Here is a 17,191-nt window from a genome sequence, read left to right as displayed (position 1 = left end):
AATCTGATAATCGATGGGAGAGAGGAGTGACAGAGTGACATCCTTGAGGCAGCTGGAGGGATGAGGTGGGAGCATCCGTCTTCAAAAAGAAAATGAACACATGAGTTCAGAGAAAAATACAGGTTTGACTCTATCTTGAACAGGCCCTGGGAGCCCAGAAAGGGCTGGCCAAGGGCTCCAGCCACCGGGATCTATGTCCATTGCTGCGCTTCCCATGGGCTGCTTGCAGCCAATGATGAAGCACGACAGGGACCCGATTTTCAGAACCCACCTTGGGAGGTAGGAGACTGCTCAGACGGTTCATCTGGGCTCAAGGACTTGCCAAAGGCCTGGCTGAATCTTCCTCAGGTACAAGGCAGGCTCACATATTTTCACCCAATCTTCCCTCCTTCACTTGGGGTCAGACCTGCCTTGTTTTCCAGCTCCTCCAGCTTTTTCCAGCTCCCTTCCTATTTTTCTCTCAAGTGTCTCTTAATATAATCTGTGTATATCTACTGTGTACATTTAGATCTACTGGTATCTGCTGCTTGGAGGACCCAGACTAACACAGCCACCCACAGGCACACAGGGGTAAAATCAGGAAGGCTGAAGGACTTTCCTGGTGGTCCCTTGGTGAAGACTGCGTGCTCCCAAAGCAGGGGCCCCCGGTTTGATCCCTGGTTGGGAAACTAGATCCTGCAGCCTGCAGCTAAGCATTTGTGTGTTCCAACTCAAAGAGTTTGCATGTAGGGACTTCCTTGGCAGTCCAGTGATTAGGACTCTGCCTTCCAGTGCAGGGGGTCAGGATTCGATCCCTAGTCAGGGAGCTGAGATTCAACATGACTTGGGGCCAAGAGCAAACAAACAAAAACCCACCAAAACATGAAAGAGAAGCAATATTGTAATGAATTCAATAAAGGCTTTGAAAATGGTCCACATCAAAAAAAAAAAAAAAAACTTAAAAAAAAGCTTGCATGCTGCAATGAAGATAGAAGATCCCAAGTCCTGCAACTAAAACCCAGCACAGTCAAATAAATAAATAAATAAATAATATTACAAAAAGAATTCCCTCTGATGAGGGGCTTCCCTGGGTGGCTCAGCCGGTGAAGAATCCACCTGCAATGCAGAAGACCTGGGTTCGATCCCTGGGTCAGGAAGATCCCCTGGAGAAGGGAATGGCAACCCACTCCAGTATTCTTGCCTGGGAAATCCCATGAACAGAGGAGCCTAGCGGGCTACAGTCCATGGAGTTGCAAACAGTCAGACATGACTTACTGACTAAATCACCACCAACATATAATGGAAAGGTAGAAAAAAGACGTGAAGAAGTTGAAAGATAATAAAAACTTCAAAAAACTGAATATTTAAGAAAGAGGCGGCTTAGCTCTAATTGCATTTCATTTTAAGCATTGGCCATAAGGCTTATCTTTGACAGCACAGTATTTTTTAAAATCCCAGTATTTTCCTTGATATTTGATAACCAAGCCCCTCCTCCCAGGGAAGTAACCACTTAATTTCTTTGGAACTCATGAACCGCTGCAGTTCCTGTGTGGATGTGGTGTGCATGTGCATGCTTAGTCACTTCAGTCACAGCAATTACTGATTCCTGTCCACTAGACCTCCCCTGAGTGGTGGGATCTGTCAGATGCACAGTGTGTGTGTATGATGACCACATGCACTCATATGATAGGCAGGATGTGTGACAAAACTGCTCTGACAAATGTTTGCCTTTTTAAACAAAAAGTGTGCCATATATTTTTATTAAATCATAGAAAACTCATTTGTATACAAATTTTTCCATTCTGGGGACACTGGAATATGAAACACCTGTGTAACAAAACATTTCAAAGATACATCTCACTTTAAGCAGAGACAAAGTTTAAGTTGTCACATTTATTTATTTTTTTAAATGTTGAAATAATCATTAACACATTATTGGCTTTTTTTCACCTTTGGGCCAGAGGAATAGTATGTCTTGACTCCCCAATTCTCATTACTCAAACCAACCATGAGTTTAAAAAGTGATTAACTTGAAAGTTTAATACAAAATCAATTTCTTTTTTGCAACCATGGGCTTTTAGGGCAAATGCCGAATTTCAGGAGATGGTCTCCTTTCACAGGACCTGTTAAGCTTCTTTTCTACAACAGCAAACATGTATAATGTTACAGAATATATTTCAGAATAAGTTAAATATTAAGACATACAGTATGGCAATAATGTCCTACTTTTCTTTCTACCACATAAATTTGAAAGTTCATCCTAATCTTACACATCTGTAAAAGGGTGAAGACTGAGGGATCCAGTGATACTGAAAATACACAACAACTGTCAGAACCACATTCTCTAAATGCTTTGGCTGATTATATACAAATGGTCCTGCCAGCATCATGCCTGCATTCGTTCCACGGGGGCTCTAAATGAAGATTCCGGAGTTCACCAAGCAAAAACAGGCAGTGATTTGAATTTTAGGCTGTCACTCTCTCTGCTTCGGAGCAGAGACTCAAAGGTCACACTGTGACATGTCTGCACTCATCCCAAATACTCATATAACATAAACACAAATTAAATACTATCAAACTTATTTTAAATTAAATTGAAGACCACTATTTTTAAGTGCATGAAGTACTCCCCGCTAGCTTCCTGAACGTGTGTTATGGAGCAAGAACTAATATCCCAGGGAACATCCATGTTCCTACATGTTAAGAGGCCAACCCTCTTTCTCTGAGAACTCCCTGGAGTAACACGTGAGACCTATAGGGGGAAGAAAGTAATTCTCCAATCTAAATGGAGGGAGTCTCAGTCATTTTCCCAAACTCCAGTTTGGATTTCAGACTCATTAAGGCAGGAACTCAAAAAATGTGATCTTTGGGACTGGCTCCTGGTGTCACCTGTGGTGACAGTCTGTGTCCTCAGGACACTTCATTGACCCTTAATACTACAACCTCCCTTCCAGCTCCCCTCCGGGTCCTGGGCCCCTGTGGTCAAGACACAGACCTGGCACTCTCCCAGGTGATGTGTAAACAAATCTGGGAAAACCGCATTTCTGCAAGTGTTTGCTGTCAGCGAAAAACTTCTTGGGCTGAGAAAGATAACAGGAAACACTGCCCCTATGACAGCTTCTCACAAGGCCTCTCTTCTGCTCATCCTGCTCTTGAAGACTATGAAGTCAACCCACACACTCTTTGCCTTGCTTGCCCCAAATGGTATTAAACAGAGTGAGAAACTTTCCTTTGGACTACCTTATTCCTGAATTCCGACCAGTGCTTATTCAAGCCAAGTGGTCTGCCGTCTTGTTACCGCAGGTGACTAGGAGAGGAGGTGAGGCTTCTGTGCAGGTTGGGGTTCTGGCTGTGTCTGTTCCTACTGCGGACAGATGAGAACATGGTGTTGCAGCCGGGGACCTTGCATTTGTGCAGCTGGCGGAGGTGCACGGTCTTGTAGTGGGCCCGGAAGGTCCCCTTATTGCTGTATGTCTTCTGACAGAGGTGACACGTCAGGGGCAGCCCGGAAGGTAAGCTGGCGAGGCTCTGGTCAGCCTTCCCCATCAGGACACAGAGTGGGTAGTCCTCCCCAGGCACCAGGCCCGGCCCATCACAGGTCCCGTCGCAGTCCTCTGTGAGCACAGCGCCCTCCTCGCTGGCCCCGTCTGAGTCCCAGGAGGAGTGGCTGCTGCTCTCCGACTTCACGCTCGAGGTAGTGCTCAGATCCAAGACAGTGCCCTCGCTAGGCAGACCAGAGGCATAGCTCTGTAGGCCGGCACTGCGGACCTGGGCTAGTGGGTACACCAGACTGCCCATCCGGCTCATCCCCTTGAAGATGACAGACGTCTGGGAGGCTTGCGGTGTGAAGGCTGCCTCCTGGTACGCCTCCTGGGCTGTATCTTTCAGGAGGTAAGCTGCCCGGAAGGGGTCTTCACCGCTCTCCAGCGCTTCTTGGGGCGATACTTTCTGGTGGAGGTTTAGGTTTGAACTGTGTCTACAAGAGTGAAAAGGTGGTTAGCAATGGGTAGGGCTGTCATCTTTGTTGTTTTAAAGACAGTCTTCGTTCTGAGTAGAGACACTAGGCAGACACCGGGAAAACTTGTGGCGTGAGGGAAGTGATGCTAAGGGGCTCAGGATGCAGGGCCTGTGTGGTAGACACTGCCCGCTGCCGTCCATCGCTTGTCCCAAGTCAGCATCTGACAAGGGGAGTTGACAGAATGGGTAGTTCTCTTCAGCTTGCACAGTTTGACTGACATGTAAGTTCCTGTACCTCATCTTTAGAGAATGGCTCGACTGCTTCAGTTAGGCCCATTCAACTGGTACACTGGAACCAGGAGATCCCAGAAGAAAACTGGTTACAAACAGTAAAGAACTAAGCAGAGGACTTTATTTCAATGAAACCAGGAGACACGCTCTTCTAGAGCTGTACTGTCCCAAATAACGGCTACTCATAAGCAGCTACTGAGCACCTGAAAGGTGGCTAATGTCATATATTGAAACGATAATATTTTGAATAGACTGAATGACAGGAAATACATTACTAAATTTACTTGTTTCTTTTCACTTTTTTAATGTGGCTATCATAAAATATAAGATTTCCTATGTGGCCTGCATTGTGGACTAGAGCATCTGAACGAAACATCACCACACGGACGTTCTACAGGTGAGAGGCTAGAAGTGGTATATATGTGTGTGAGTGTGTGTGTGTGTGAAATTTAGTTCATATTTGCAACATTTCACTATATACCAGACAGGAATTTTGCAAGTGCAGCACTGTGAGCACACTGCCAATCACCCACCCAATGGTTAGTCCTGAAGGGCAGATAATGAGTATCCATTATGACACATGCCTTTTACTCATAATATATCATTTGGATGTAACTTGTCAATCAATGCTGGCCTTGCTCAGAGATCCCCTAACTTCTGACGAGCAAAAATACCCCTTACTATAGGGCATAGTCTCAAAGGTGACTGGAGAATTATTCTGAGCAGGGAACATACCTCCCCCAGTACAGATCAGGATGCGTGCCAGGGTCAAACTGGGGAAAATATCCTCACCAAAATAACAAGAAATCAGATTTTCTCTTCTAAATCTCCAAAGATGTCTTCAGTGGGGGGCGGGGTGGGGGGATGTTACTCAAAGTGCAAGAAATTTGTTACTCAACTTCTTTTTAATCCTTGTACACTTTCTTTTTTGGGGACATAATCAGAATTATACTCCCAGATCACCCACTTTGCAAGCAGCTCTTCTCCACTGCAACTCTGCCCTGTGATTATGTCAGCGTCCTGGGTTGAAGGGGCAGGTATGTCTCGGCAAAAAACCAGACACTGGATTGACATATAGATTCCAGGATATACAAGTGGTCAAAAAAAAGTCAGACAAACACATTTACTGGAACCCCGTATAGATGTAACAGAGGGATGTAACAGAGGGATGTGATGTAACAGAGGGATGTGATGTAACAGAGGGATGTGATGTAACAGAGGGAACCTCTGGGTCCTGTGCTCAACTCCTGAGGATTCTATGAACACCAAAAGCTAACATGTGGGCAGCACTCTCTCCTTCTTAACCATCCTGAGGGTTAGACGTACTTTCCAAGGTGCCATGTCCCCTAAGGCCAGTGACAACCACATCTGCAAAACCCTGGGACCATGTGCTGGGCTTTCTGCTTCCAGGACTTTGCTAACACTGTGCCTCCTGTCCAGGTCTGCATTTCTTCACTTCAACCTCAACCTCACACTCCAACTCTCCCCTCCCCTGCTCCTGACTATGTAGATTAGCTGATACCAGTGGGTTTCAAAGTGTGATCTGGGTACCCTGAGTGGTCCCTGAGATCTTTTCAGGATGTCCCTCAAGTCAGACTTGTCTCATAACAATACTAAGACATGATTTTCCCTTTCAGCCTCATTCTCTCACTGGCGTGCACGTGTGTGTGCTAAGTCACTTTAGTCAGGTCTGACTCTTTGCAACCCCATGGACTGTAGTCCATCCACCAGGCTCCTCTGTCCATATGACTCTCCAGGCAAGAATACTGGAGTGGGCTGCTGTGCTGCTACTCCAGGGGATCTTTCCCACCCAGGGATCAAACCCCATGACTCTTAAGTCTCCTGCACCGGCAGGCGGGTTCTTTACCACTAGCGCCGCCTGGAGTGCTATTCCAGAGGCCACATGACATGTGATATTTCAACAGACTGAATGCAGAAGCTGACATGAGAATCCAGTCATCTTCTACTAAAGATACTAGCAAAGTGTAAAACAAAGCCACTTCTCACTAAAGTTCTTGATCCGGAAAATGTAATTTTTCATAAAATTGTAATAAACTAATTTATTAAGTGATGTGATGTACATATTAATTTTTTTCAGTTTTAATTTCTAACACAGTAAATATTGATAGATATACACCCAAACAGACATAAGTTCTTGAGGTTTTAAGAATTCATAAAGGGGTTGTGACATGAAAACTTTTCCAAGTGGTTGGTTTAGATGTAATGCCACATAAAGATGGTTTCTAGGAAACCATCCCTAACTTCTCGAAGAATTTGGTGAGATGCCCTTCCAAGTGCCCATTACAGTCTGTATCCCCCCAGTTAAAGCAGCCACCACAGTCAATTGTAATCGCCCGTGTACTACTGCCTCCCCACTGGCCTTTGTGGGCAGGGACTGTGTCCAGAGCACCTAACACAGAAGGTGATTAAACACTTGCGGGCTAAGTACCCACAGTGCTGTGGCAGTCCCCTTGATGGGTCCTAGGAAGTGCTGTGGGCAGTAACCGTGGCTTGAAGACAGGAAGGCAGCTTCCCTCACAGCAACGCAATTCTCATCTCTGACTCAGAAAAATGGTGGTGGACCTGGGACTGCTAGCCAAGTCCTGTTCAAGATGGTATCGTTTTAATCACAGATCCCAGGGAAAACGCAGTGCCAGTTCTAGATTACTAGAATTAGTGGTTTACATTTAGCATGCGAGATGCTTTCCTGTGGTGTGGGGAGGAGGCTCGCATCTCAGATAGATCCAAAAACAGGAAAATATTAAATATGTGAAAAATAAATATAAATAGTATCTTAAATTCAATATGCCTTCTAACTTAGCAGGTGATGTGGGTCAGAACAGTATCATAAATAACAAGGATAATCTGACTGACAGGACTATCCCTTCTTTATAACAACAGCTTATTCGTGAACAAATTCTTCTCTCGGAGGCTGGAGGAGGAGGACCAGCTCACTAATTAGGTGTCCTGGAGGTTGGGTGCAACACCCAGCAACGGAAACAGGAATTTGAACAAATATCACTCCTGCCCTATCCTCTCTGCTCGAGACAATGAGTGTGTTCTTAGGAGCCCTGTCTAGGAATGTGTGTGGGAGTCTATACCTTTTCGCCCTGTTAATAAATTAGGGGCTACAATTTGGACTAAGGCAATGGGGGTGTTGAGCTGCTTGAAATAAAGCTTGTTTGGACAAATGTAACATTTTAATGTTCTGTGAACCATTTAGCATCTCTAATGCTGCAGCTGAGGGCTGGTTTCATCAGAGGGCTGGTTCTCTCCCTAAAACCTCCTGGTATCATCTTTAGGTAAGCATCTTCTTCCTTTTACAGGCTGGGGAGGTAGGCGACCTGAAGCATGTTTCTGTGACCCAAGTTCATCAAGAAAAACAAGACAGGAATGCCAGTGCTGTGTGACCACAGTGATGAGGGGTACTCTAACCCCTGGCAGTTGGCAAGCAGTCTGAATGAAAACCCAGCACCGACAGACCTCTCATCTTTCAACTACATGTCACAGACATGGAAATAACCTGTTAATTGCCTTTACTCTTTGATAACTCAGTATTTCAGACATCTTCAATCAGGCAGTTATTATTCTTTTCAGATAGAGCAATTAAGTAGAAATCAGAGAAAATGCTTCATTCTGTGGACTTCAGTTTGAAATGAAAGTAAGACAAGTTTTGGGAAGCTACGATCCTAACGTGAAAAGCTCCCTGCTTCCCTTGCTCCTCTAATGCGTGACCTAGTTCATAGTTCCTGATATCCCAAATCACTGGGACCAGATGTGTTTCTGAATCCAGAATTCCTCAGGCTTTAGAAAGGCAGAGTGATGCATACACTGTGATATCACGGTAATGTCCCCATAAGAAATCCATTAACATTTCTGTACTGAATATATACAAAACCCCACACAAAGGGAGACTCTAAAAGATCAGATGGCCTCATGTAATTTCACGTCAGGTCTTGTGACTAAATGAGTTTAAACACTGAAGCTGAAAACACAGGGACCTGGATCTATAGGACACTCTTCCTCAGACCGTGGCCCCTGGAATAGCTCAGTGTCCCCTGGGAACTTAGCAATGCAAACCCTCACATCTGGTCCCAGACCTGCAGTCACGGAAAGAGTAGGAGTGGGGCTCCGAAGTCTGCTTTAATGACCCTCCCGGTGACTCAAGTGCACATTAAAGGTTAAGACCCACTGCCCTGGAAGCAAAGATCGCCAGCAGGCGTCTTACCTGTCCCTGCTCCTGCGGGACGGGAAGCTGGCCTTGCAGCCCTCTACTGTGCACGTGTGCATCTCCCGGGAGTGCATGTTCTTCTGATGCATCTTCACGCCGCAAGCGTTTTTAAAGGTCTTCTTGCAGATGTCACATTGGAAGCGATTCTCCTCCTTTGACCTCACTGATGCTGGCTGACCCAAGTGCTCCGGCTCTTTGGAATCTTCAAAACAAGGAAAAGCCATTCCTTGGGTGGACAAGGCACCAAAGAGCCCCCCGGCCAGCAGGTGCTGCTGCAGTTTGATATAGTCGGGAAAAGGCATGCAGGGCTCCACCCTGGTTGTGAGGTGAGGTTCACGGCCATCCTCCTCTGCGTCCCGTGGCACGGTGTTCAACACTGACTTCTGCCCAGTCTCCCTCTCTGAGTTGTGCATGGCCTGCTCAGGAGTCTGGCGGATGGCTCCACTGGACTCAACTCCTGGCCCGAGATAGCAGGGCCTCTCTTCCTCAAGGCGAGGCCTCTCGGAGCTTCCTGCTGGCGTGTGCAGCTCCTCTGGGGCTCCGTCTGACCGGGGGCTGCAGGTCTCCAGCTCGTCTTCGCTGACCACCTGCAGGGGCATGTCTTCGTCAGAGCTCAGAGGCTGCCTCTTCTCATCTGCTGTCTCCATGGTCTCCTTCTCTATTTTGATGGGCATACTGGACTTGCGGGATTTCTTCTTGGGCATGGTATCAAACGGCATTTCGTTCGAAGCCAGCTGTTCCGGGATGGATGAGGACAGCAGAGGGAGGGAGGGCAGCATCCCAGGGGTGTTGGCCAGCTCGGCAGGAGTGGCTGGGCTGCGGTAGAAAGGCAGGACTGGCTGGACAGTCTTCAGGTTGGGGAAGAGCACCCCGTTGTGGCTGAGGCTCGGGAAGGTTGGCTGGCTCCGGGAGTCTTCCACTGCCCCAGCGTAGCCAGGGAGAGGCCGGCAGTCTGGAGGAGTCACCCTGAGGCCTGGGCGCTTGGCGCTCTCCGAGGCAGCCAGTGTCAGGCCGCTCCTCAGGTCTTTGTCCCTGTTGTTTCTGTTCATGGGCATGTGCAGCCGGGGGTTGGGGTTGGCGCTGTGGCGGTTGCGGCTCCTCAGGGAGCTGAACACCATGTTGCAGCCTTCGATGGTGCACTTGTGCTTGATCTTCAGATGGACGGCATTGTAGTGGATCTTCAGCGTGCCCTTGTCGTAGAAGGTCTTCTCACATGCTGTACAGAACACCCGGCCCTTCTTTGCGCCCAGGCTGTTCCTCTCGGGCTTCACTTTGGCCTCTGGGGACAGCTGTGTCCTTTCGAGCTTCGTGACGATGCTGTATGAGCTGGAGTCGCTGAAGTGGGTGCTGTCTTCCTTTTTGGTGACAGCATTGGGACAGTTGAGACACGGATCTTTTTCAACCTGAAATGGGGTAGAACTGGAAGTGAGGAAGCTGCTGTCAGGGAAGGCTCCATGGACTTCCTGTTTGGGGTCCTGGCTTTGGTCTTGACTCTGCTCCAGCACATAGGGGTCGGGCAGTGACCCTATCAGTGCTGGGGGCAAGGGGTTGAAGAACTGGAAAGGCAGCATGAAGGTCATGTTGTTTATGAGGTTCTCGAAGGGGTGCACGCTGCTGGGGTTTCCTTTGTCCACGGGAGTGGGGAGGCTGGCGCTCCGATGGCTGCAGCTCTCGATGAAAGCCCTGATGTCAACGTTGGCCGTGGAAGGTGGGATGACAACAGACTGCTCTTCTTTCTCCTGAATTGCCATGAGCTCAACTATGGACTTGGTCTCTCCAAAACGAAGGAACTGCTGTAAGGTGGCCACCTCCTCCTCACTGGTCATGATGCTCCAGTGATCCAGCACTTTTCCCGATGCATCCTAAACCCAAACCAGAATTTAAAAGGACAGTTAATTTACTGTTCCTTACCCTTCCCAGGTGGCTCAGTAGTAAAGAATCTGCCTGCAATGCAGGAGACGTGGGTTTGATCCCTGGGTCAGGAAGATCCCCTGGCATAGGAAATGGCAATCTACTCCAGTATTCTTGCCTGGAAAATCCCATGGACAGAGGAGCCAGGTGGGCTACAGGCCATGGGGTTGCAAAACATTCAGATATGACTGAGCGACTAAACAGGAACCACCACAACCTTTTTCTCTAAGAAAGGAGTCATGCCATGTGGTTAGGGCCTCCACTAGCATCATGGAATACTTTTGTATATATTAGAAAAAGACACCCCTGGGAGTGCTGGGCTTGATGAGTTCAGTCCTCACTCACCCCACTCTCCTAGGAAAGAAACTCTCTGTGGAAAAATAAACTGCACAAATGTGAGTGGTGGTCCAGAAAACAGAAATAAAATTATATCTCCCAAGCCTAAGGGAAGTTTGGTGATTATTTTCCAGCCTATTTCAAACCAATTGGTAGTCATGCATTAGGCATAATAATTTTCTCCCACTAAAATTAAAATATGTATCATTTGAACAACAGTAACTTCTTTATCTAAAGAGTATAGATGGGAAATCAGGCCTAGATATAGCTCAAGTATTTATTTGCTGCAGGTTGAATGATCTTTCCCAAACAACTAACATCAAAATACAAATGAACCTGTATTGATCTATTGCCTGTGTTCACAAAGCAGAGTGGTAATTACACTGGAGTGTTGGAGATTTTTCAAACTCTAGAAAGACCTAACTTTTCCCAAAACTACAATAAATATTTTATCACAGAACATGTATTTGATGGCCTACTGAGATTTTTCACAGTGCATGTAAGAGTTTTGAAGATGATGAGGAATGTAACATCATAAATTTTTCATGCGCTGGAGGTTCAAGGTAATTGATTCCATATTTTTAATCCTAACACTAGAAAGCAAGATTATTAGGATCATTAAATATTGATCTATGTCATAATGTAAGAGCATAATGCTGCTTTACATAAAAGGTGGTTTCTGGCCTGCTAGGGGTCCCGCACTCGAGGTGAGCCAACAGGGTTCCAGAGGAAGCCTGCAGGTGTTGTCAGAGTCAGAGAGAAGTGGGTTCACATTTCCAGTCTGCTGCATGCAAACTGAGGGACTTCAGCAAGATCCAGAAGCATTCAGCCTCTCTTTTCCCACCTGGAAAATGGGGATAATCGACCTACCTTGTGAGACGACTGGAAGAGGGACTAAGTCAGTAAATGGTTGTTTTTTGTGCTTGTTTCAAGTTTATGGCCTAGCTGAGTTAGACTGAATGTATGTGAGTCTTGGAAATACATTCATCTGCCCATCTCATTGAAATTTTTACCAAAGTCAGCTGATATTTTCTAGCATAGTGAAAGGGAAGAAAATGCTGTAGCTGTTTCCTATGTCAGAGAAATCCAGGAAACATGTTCTTTGCCTGTGAAAACACCTCGACAGCCTCTCTGGATAGGAAGCATAAGGTCGACCCCTGGAACACAAAGAGAGGTGAAACCACTCTGCAAAGCAGAGAGATGAGAAAAGGGATGAAAGGCATAGGATGATGGAGTGATGCAGAGGAGAGGCAAGAAGGCTGGAAGAGAACTGGTAGGAGAGACAACGAGTGACAGCACGCCCACAGAACTATCTCAAGTCATCGGGGACTGGAAAGGAAGATCAGCAACTGCGTGGATGGCAGAGGGCTTTAAAGGACAGGAAGGCATGGGATGAAATTGAAACTGTCTGCTATGCCCTTCTGCAACGTTAAGTTCCTCAACCCCACACCCTCAGTAAAACTGGAAACCAATGATGTTGTGTGTCAGTAAATGCTCTGAGGATGATAAAAGAAATGGAGGCAGTGCCAAGGATGGGGCCAACAGCTGACTGTGCGAGTGAGTATGCAATGTTGGCTGTGCAAGCTGGTGAGTGAAACCCAAATCAGAGAACATGTAATGGTCCAACTCCCTGAAGTCTAACAGATACCAGTGCCTGTGTGCTCAGTCATGTCTGACTCTTTGCAACACCACGGACTATAGCCCGCCAGGCTGCTCTGTCCATGAGATTTCCCAGAGAATACTGGAGTGGGTTGCCATGCCCTCCTCCAGGAGATCTTCCCAACCCAGGGATCGAACTCACATCTCCTGCACCGGCAGGTAGGTTCTTTACCACTGTGCCACAAGGAAAGCAATGGATTTCTCCCAGAATGTGAGACAGGGCTGAGGCCAAGATGAATGACGATGAAAGGGAGGGATGACTACTGGAGGCTGGAGCACTGATGGCACTGCGTTACACCTGTCCTGCTCTCGGGGAGTGGCGCCCACATCCCTGTACCTGTAGCACGTATCCTCGGATGTAATCCTGGAGGGTCCAGTCCAAGGCGTGCAGGATCTGGAGGACTTCGTCTTGCTTCAGCACACTGAAGAGCCGGTCCAGAAGGATCTTCAGGCGGACAGGGATGGCCTGGGTCCCATAGAGCATAAGGCTGCTGATGTCGAACACCACGTTGGACTGGACGATCTCCACCTGGCTTGTGGGGTACATGGCGGGGATCCTCAGCTTACTCAGAGCTGAAAAAGGAAATTGAAAAAATGTTGTTTTTCAAGATTCTACCTTTAAGAGAAAAACACCGCTTGGGAAGTGGGCTAAGGGCTAACTCTCAGTTATTTGTGCCAATGGAAAAGCCACAAATATGCAAACAATTAATAATCTTAATGGCTATTTGGCTCCACGTTATTCACGGGAACCTCTAAGATAAAATGGAGCGCCCTGAGAGGCCTCTTTTCCCCTTTTCCTGTGGCATGCCTAAGAAGTACAACAGCCACAGGTAAGGACCACACCTGGGAAACTGGTAAAAATGAAGGTGGCAAGTGTGTAATCAAGAGGATGGAAAACCAGGAAGCACAGGGCCTGGGGGAGAACCTGGACTTGGGTTCTCCCCCAACACCTCAGACTGGGGTGGAGCCCCAGTCTGCCACCCTCTTAGCTGTCAGGCTCGGCAATTGAGCCCATGCTGTCCAATGCAACAGTCACCAGTCAAACACAGGTGTTCAAATTTAGATTTACATTAATTAACATTAAATAAAACTAAAAATTCAGCTCGCCCGCTGTGCTAGTCACATTTCAAGGGCTCGTAGCCACATGTGGCTGGTGTAGTGCTGGGTTGTCAGGTTTAGCAAATAAAAACACAGGAAGTTCCTGTTAAACTTGAATATAGATTTCAGATAAACAACAAATAACTGGGATAGAATCTTAAACCAAAAATATTAATTGGGATATACTTAGGCTAAAAAAATTATAGTTTAACTGAAATTCAAATTCAACTGAGCATTCTGATTTTTCATCTAGCAACCCTGGGCTAGAGGCTACTTACTGTATATGCACAGAATATTTCTTTCATTCCAGAACAGCCCTGAAGCACCACTTTCTACATCTTCAGAAGGCAGTGGATAAACACTTTTCAGAGTTAATATCCAAAGAGATAACACATACAGCTCTTAGCCTGTTTCCTGGCACACAGCAGTAACTTCAGATGTTAGCTGTCATTCGTGGATATTAAACCTGTTCCTGAGTAACTGCGTTAGAGGAAACACTACAGGCCAAGGGGGGAAATGGTTACCGTGAGCCACCCATCCATGTCTGCACTGCTCACACTGACGGTGGTTGATCTTCCCTGGTTTGAAGCTTTGGCAGCTGCAGTTCAGAGTACAGCCGATAGCCTACAGGAGAGAACACGGCGACACCTGGCATGTTAGCGATGTGTGGAACACACACAGCATCTACAGAACAGAACGCATTCCTCCACTGAGCAGCATTGGCTAAATGACCTGTGCCCACTGCATGCCAGGCCCAGACATGCGTACTGTCCCCTGGAAAGAGGAGCAGCTCACCCTGGCCCTGGAGACAGCAACACACTACACAGATATTCCATATGCAAGGCTGGGTTACCCTAGAGCTCTTTATAAGAAAGGATTATAGGCAGGAAGGAGATATCCTGCTTATTATGGAAAGGGCATGGAGAGGGTGAAGAAGAGTCACATTCTCACTAAATCTGTAGGTTGACCAGAACAGCCACCCAGAAAGGGGATACTGGGGCTGCCTTGAAACAAGTAAATAGGAGAATGATCCGAACTGAGAGTAATGCACATGTGTACTTCGTTACTCCCTCCCCCAAACAGGGTAGATGCTGAATATCAAGACAGACCTGGGGACATGCAATGGCTGACCACACCAAGGATCATTCCCTGACTGGACTGTGTGACTGACAGCCAGACGCAGGCTGGACAAGCCCTGCATCAATGCCCAGGTGCAGGTTAAGGTGGTGGGTGTGGCTTGGGGGTGTGGAGTGTGCAAACATACGACTGAAATAGAAGATACAGATGTATGTGTCAACAAAGTTCTAGGATTAAGGACAGAGGTTCACATATATTTTTAAGATGGATTTTTCAAAAGGGGATAAGAGGCCTGAGGAATGTAATCTATTATTAAAGAGAAAAAGCTCTCACTGGAGCTCTGTCAGTGAGATTTCTGGGAGGAGGCGCTGGGCGAAATCATTATGATTCAAGAGAGCTTGGACAGCTGGGGAGTGTCCTGGTGTTTGCAGGCATGAGAAAGCCCTACGATTGGGGTTTAACCTCCATGTGACAATTAAGGGACTGTGTGGCCTTGTGTGTGGACAGGGAAGGAGAGAATCTGGCTGAGGACACATTAAGGAGCATATTAACTAGTCTTCACTTAAAAATCAGTTGTTGGTAGGAGTGTAAAATGGTGCAGCCACTTTGCAAAATAGTCTGACCGATTCTCACAAACAGTTACCTTACCACCAACTGATTCCACTCCTAGGTTGAAGCTGAAGAGAACTGAAAACCTATGTCCACACAAAACTTGTACCTGAACTTTAAAATCAGCATTATTTACTAGCCTCAAAGTGGAAACAACCCCCGTATATATTAATTGATGAACAGATATACAAAATGTGGTATGTCCATACAATGGATATCACTAGGCAATAGGAAGAATGAAGTACTGATACCTGCTAGAACATGTGTGAATTCTGAAACATTTATGATAATGAAAGAAACCAAGTACAAAAGGTCACAGGCTGAATGATTCCACTTATGTGAAACGTCAAGAACAGGCTAATCCATAGAGACCCGAAGCAGACTAGTGGTTACTGGGGTTGTGGGGAGCAGGTAGGATGAGGAGAGACTGCTAATGGGAAAGGGGGGTGTTTTTTTTGTTTTGTTTTCATTGTTTTTAAAGACAGCTTTAAGTTGAGACTATATTAATAGTTCACATATCATACAACACCCATTTAAAGTAAACAAATGATTTTTAGAATATTCAGAGTTGAACAACCATCATCACAATACAATTTTAGAACATTTCCATCATCCCCAAAAGAAACCCTGTGAACAAGTTTATGACAGACATATGCTTTCATGTCTTTGGGATATATTCTTAGGAGTGGAACTGAGGGATCATATAGTAACTCTATGTTTAACTTTCTGAGAAACCCCCAAACTGTTTTTAAAGGTTTATTTTCCCACCAAGGTATGAGGGTTCTGATTTCTCCACATCCTCGCCAACACTAGTTATGGTTTGTGTTTCTATTGTAGTTATCCTACTGGGAATGAGGTGGTATCTCATTGTGTTTTGATCTACATTTCTCTGATGGCTAATGGTGTTCAGCATCTTTTCAAGTGCTCAGTGGCCATCTGTGTGTCTATTCAGATCTTTTGCCCATTTTTAAATTGGGTTGTATTTTTAGTATTGAGTCATAAGAGTTTTTTATATATGCTAGGTACAAGTCCCTTACCAGATATATGAGTGGCAAATACTTTCTCCAATCCTTGGATTATCCTTTCACTTTCTGCATGATAGCCTTTGAAACACAGATGTTTTCAATTTTGACCAGTTTCTTTTTGAGGTAATGGAATGTTCTAAAGTTCTTAGATAGCAGTGATGTTGCACAACTCAATGAATACAGTGAAACCACTCAGTTGAATTTTATGGTATGTGAATTATATTTTGATAAAAATATAATTTTTAAAAATCAGCCCACTACACTATTAGAATGGTTGAAATCCAGAACACTGACAGTATCAAGTGATTGTGAGGATGTGGAACAACAGAAATCTCATTCATTTTGACAACAATGCAAAACATAAAGTAACTTTGAAACTCAGTTTGGTGGTTTCTTACAAAACTAAACACACTCTTACCACACAATTCAGTAAACTGTATTCCTTGGTATTTAAAAGGAGTTGAAAACTTATCACACAAAAACTGCACATGGATGTTTACAGCTGCTTTATTCATAATTTCTAAGATTTAGAAGCAACCAAGATGTCCTTTAGCAGGCAAATAGGTAAATAAACTGTGGTATGCCCAAACAACAGAATATTATTCAGCATTAAAAGACATGCACTATTAAGCCATGAAAAGACATGGATGAAAAGTAAATGTACATTACTAATTGAAAGAAGCCAATCTGAAAAGACTCCATGCTGCACGATTCCAACTATATAACATTCTGGAAAAGGCAGAACTATGGAGACAGAAAAAGTTGGATTAAAGCTCAGCATTCAGAAAACTAAGATCACGCATTCAGTCCCATCACTTATGGGAAATAGATGGGGAAACAGTGTCAGACTTTATTTTTTTTGGGCTTCAAAACCACTGCAGATGGTGACTATAGCCATGAAATTAAAAGACGCTTACTCCTTGGAAGGAAAGCTATGACCAACTTAGCATATTAAAAAGCAGAGATATTACTTTGCCAACAAAGGTCTGCTTGGTTGCTTCTAAATCTTAGAAATTAT

At 45.5% G+C, this 17,191-nt stretch overlaps 1 protein-coding gene across 1 annotated transcript in view; it reads right to left on the bottom strand.

Annotated features, from left to right (window-relative positions):
• Positions 1-3,273: 3,273 nt before the first annotated feature.
• The window catches only part of BNC1 (basonuclin 1), a 26,041-nt gene continuing 12,123 nt past the window's right edge, over positions 3,274-17,191 (bottom strand). The window contains exons 2-5 of the mRNA XM_010830936.1: positions 13,987-14,086; positions 12,702-12,937; positions 8,456-10,320; positions 3,274-3,955 (exon numbers count right to left, since the gene is read on the bottom strand). Of these exons, the coding sequence (XP_010829238.1) occupies positions 3,274-3,955; positions 8,456-10,320; positions 12,702-12,937; positions 13,987-14,086 (2,883 nt within the window). The remainder of the gene's footprint in view (positions 3,956-8,455; positions 10,321-12,701; positions 12,938-13,986; positions 14,087-17,191) is intronic.

Source organism: Bison bison, unplaced genomic scaffold (genome assembly GCF_000754665.1).
Source record: "Bison bison bison isolate TAMUID 2011002044 unplaced genomic scaffold, Bison_UMD1.0 scf7180017859304, whole genome shotgun sequence".
Classification (NCBI taxonomy): domain Eukaryota; kingdom Metazoa; phylum Chordata; class Mammalia; order Artiodactyla; family Bovidae; genus Bison; species Bison bison.
Note: the sequence above shows the minus strand (reverse complement) of the source record. Positions and strands in the feature narration are given on the sequence as shown.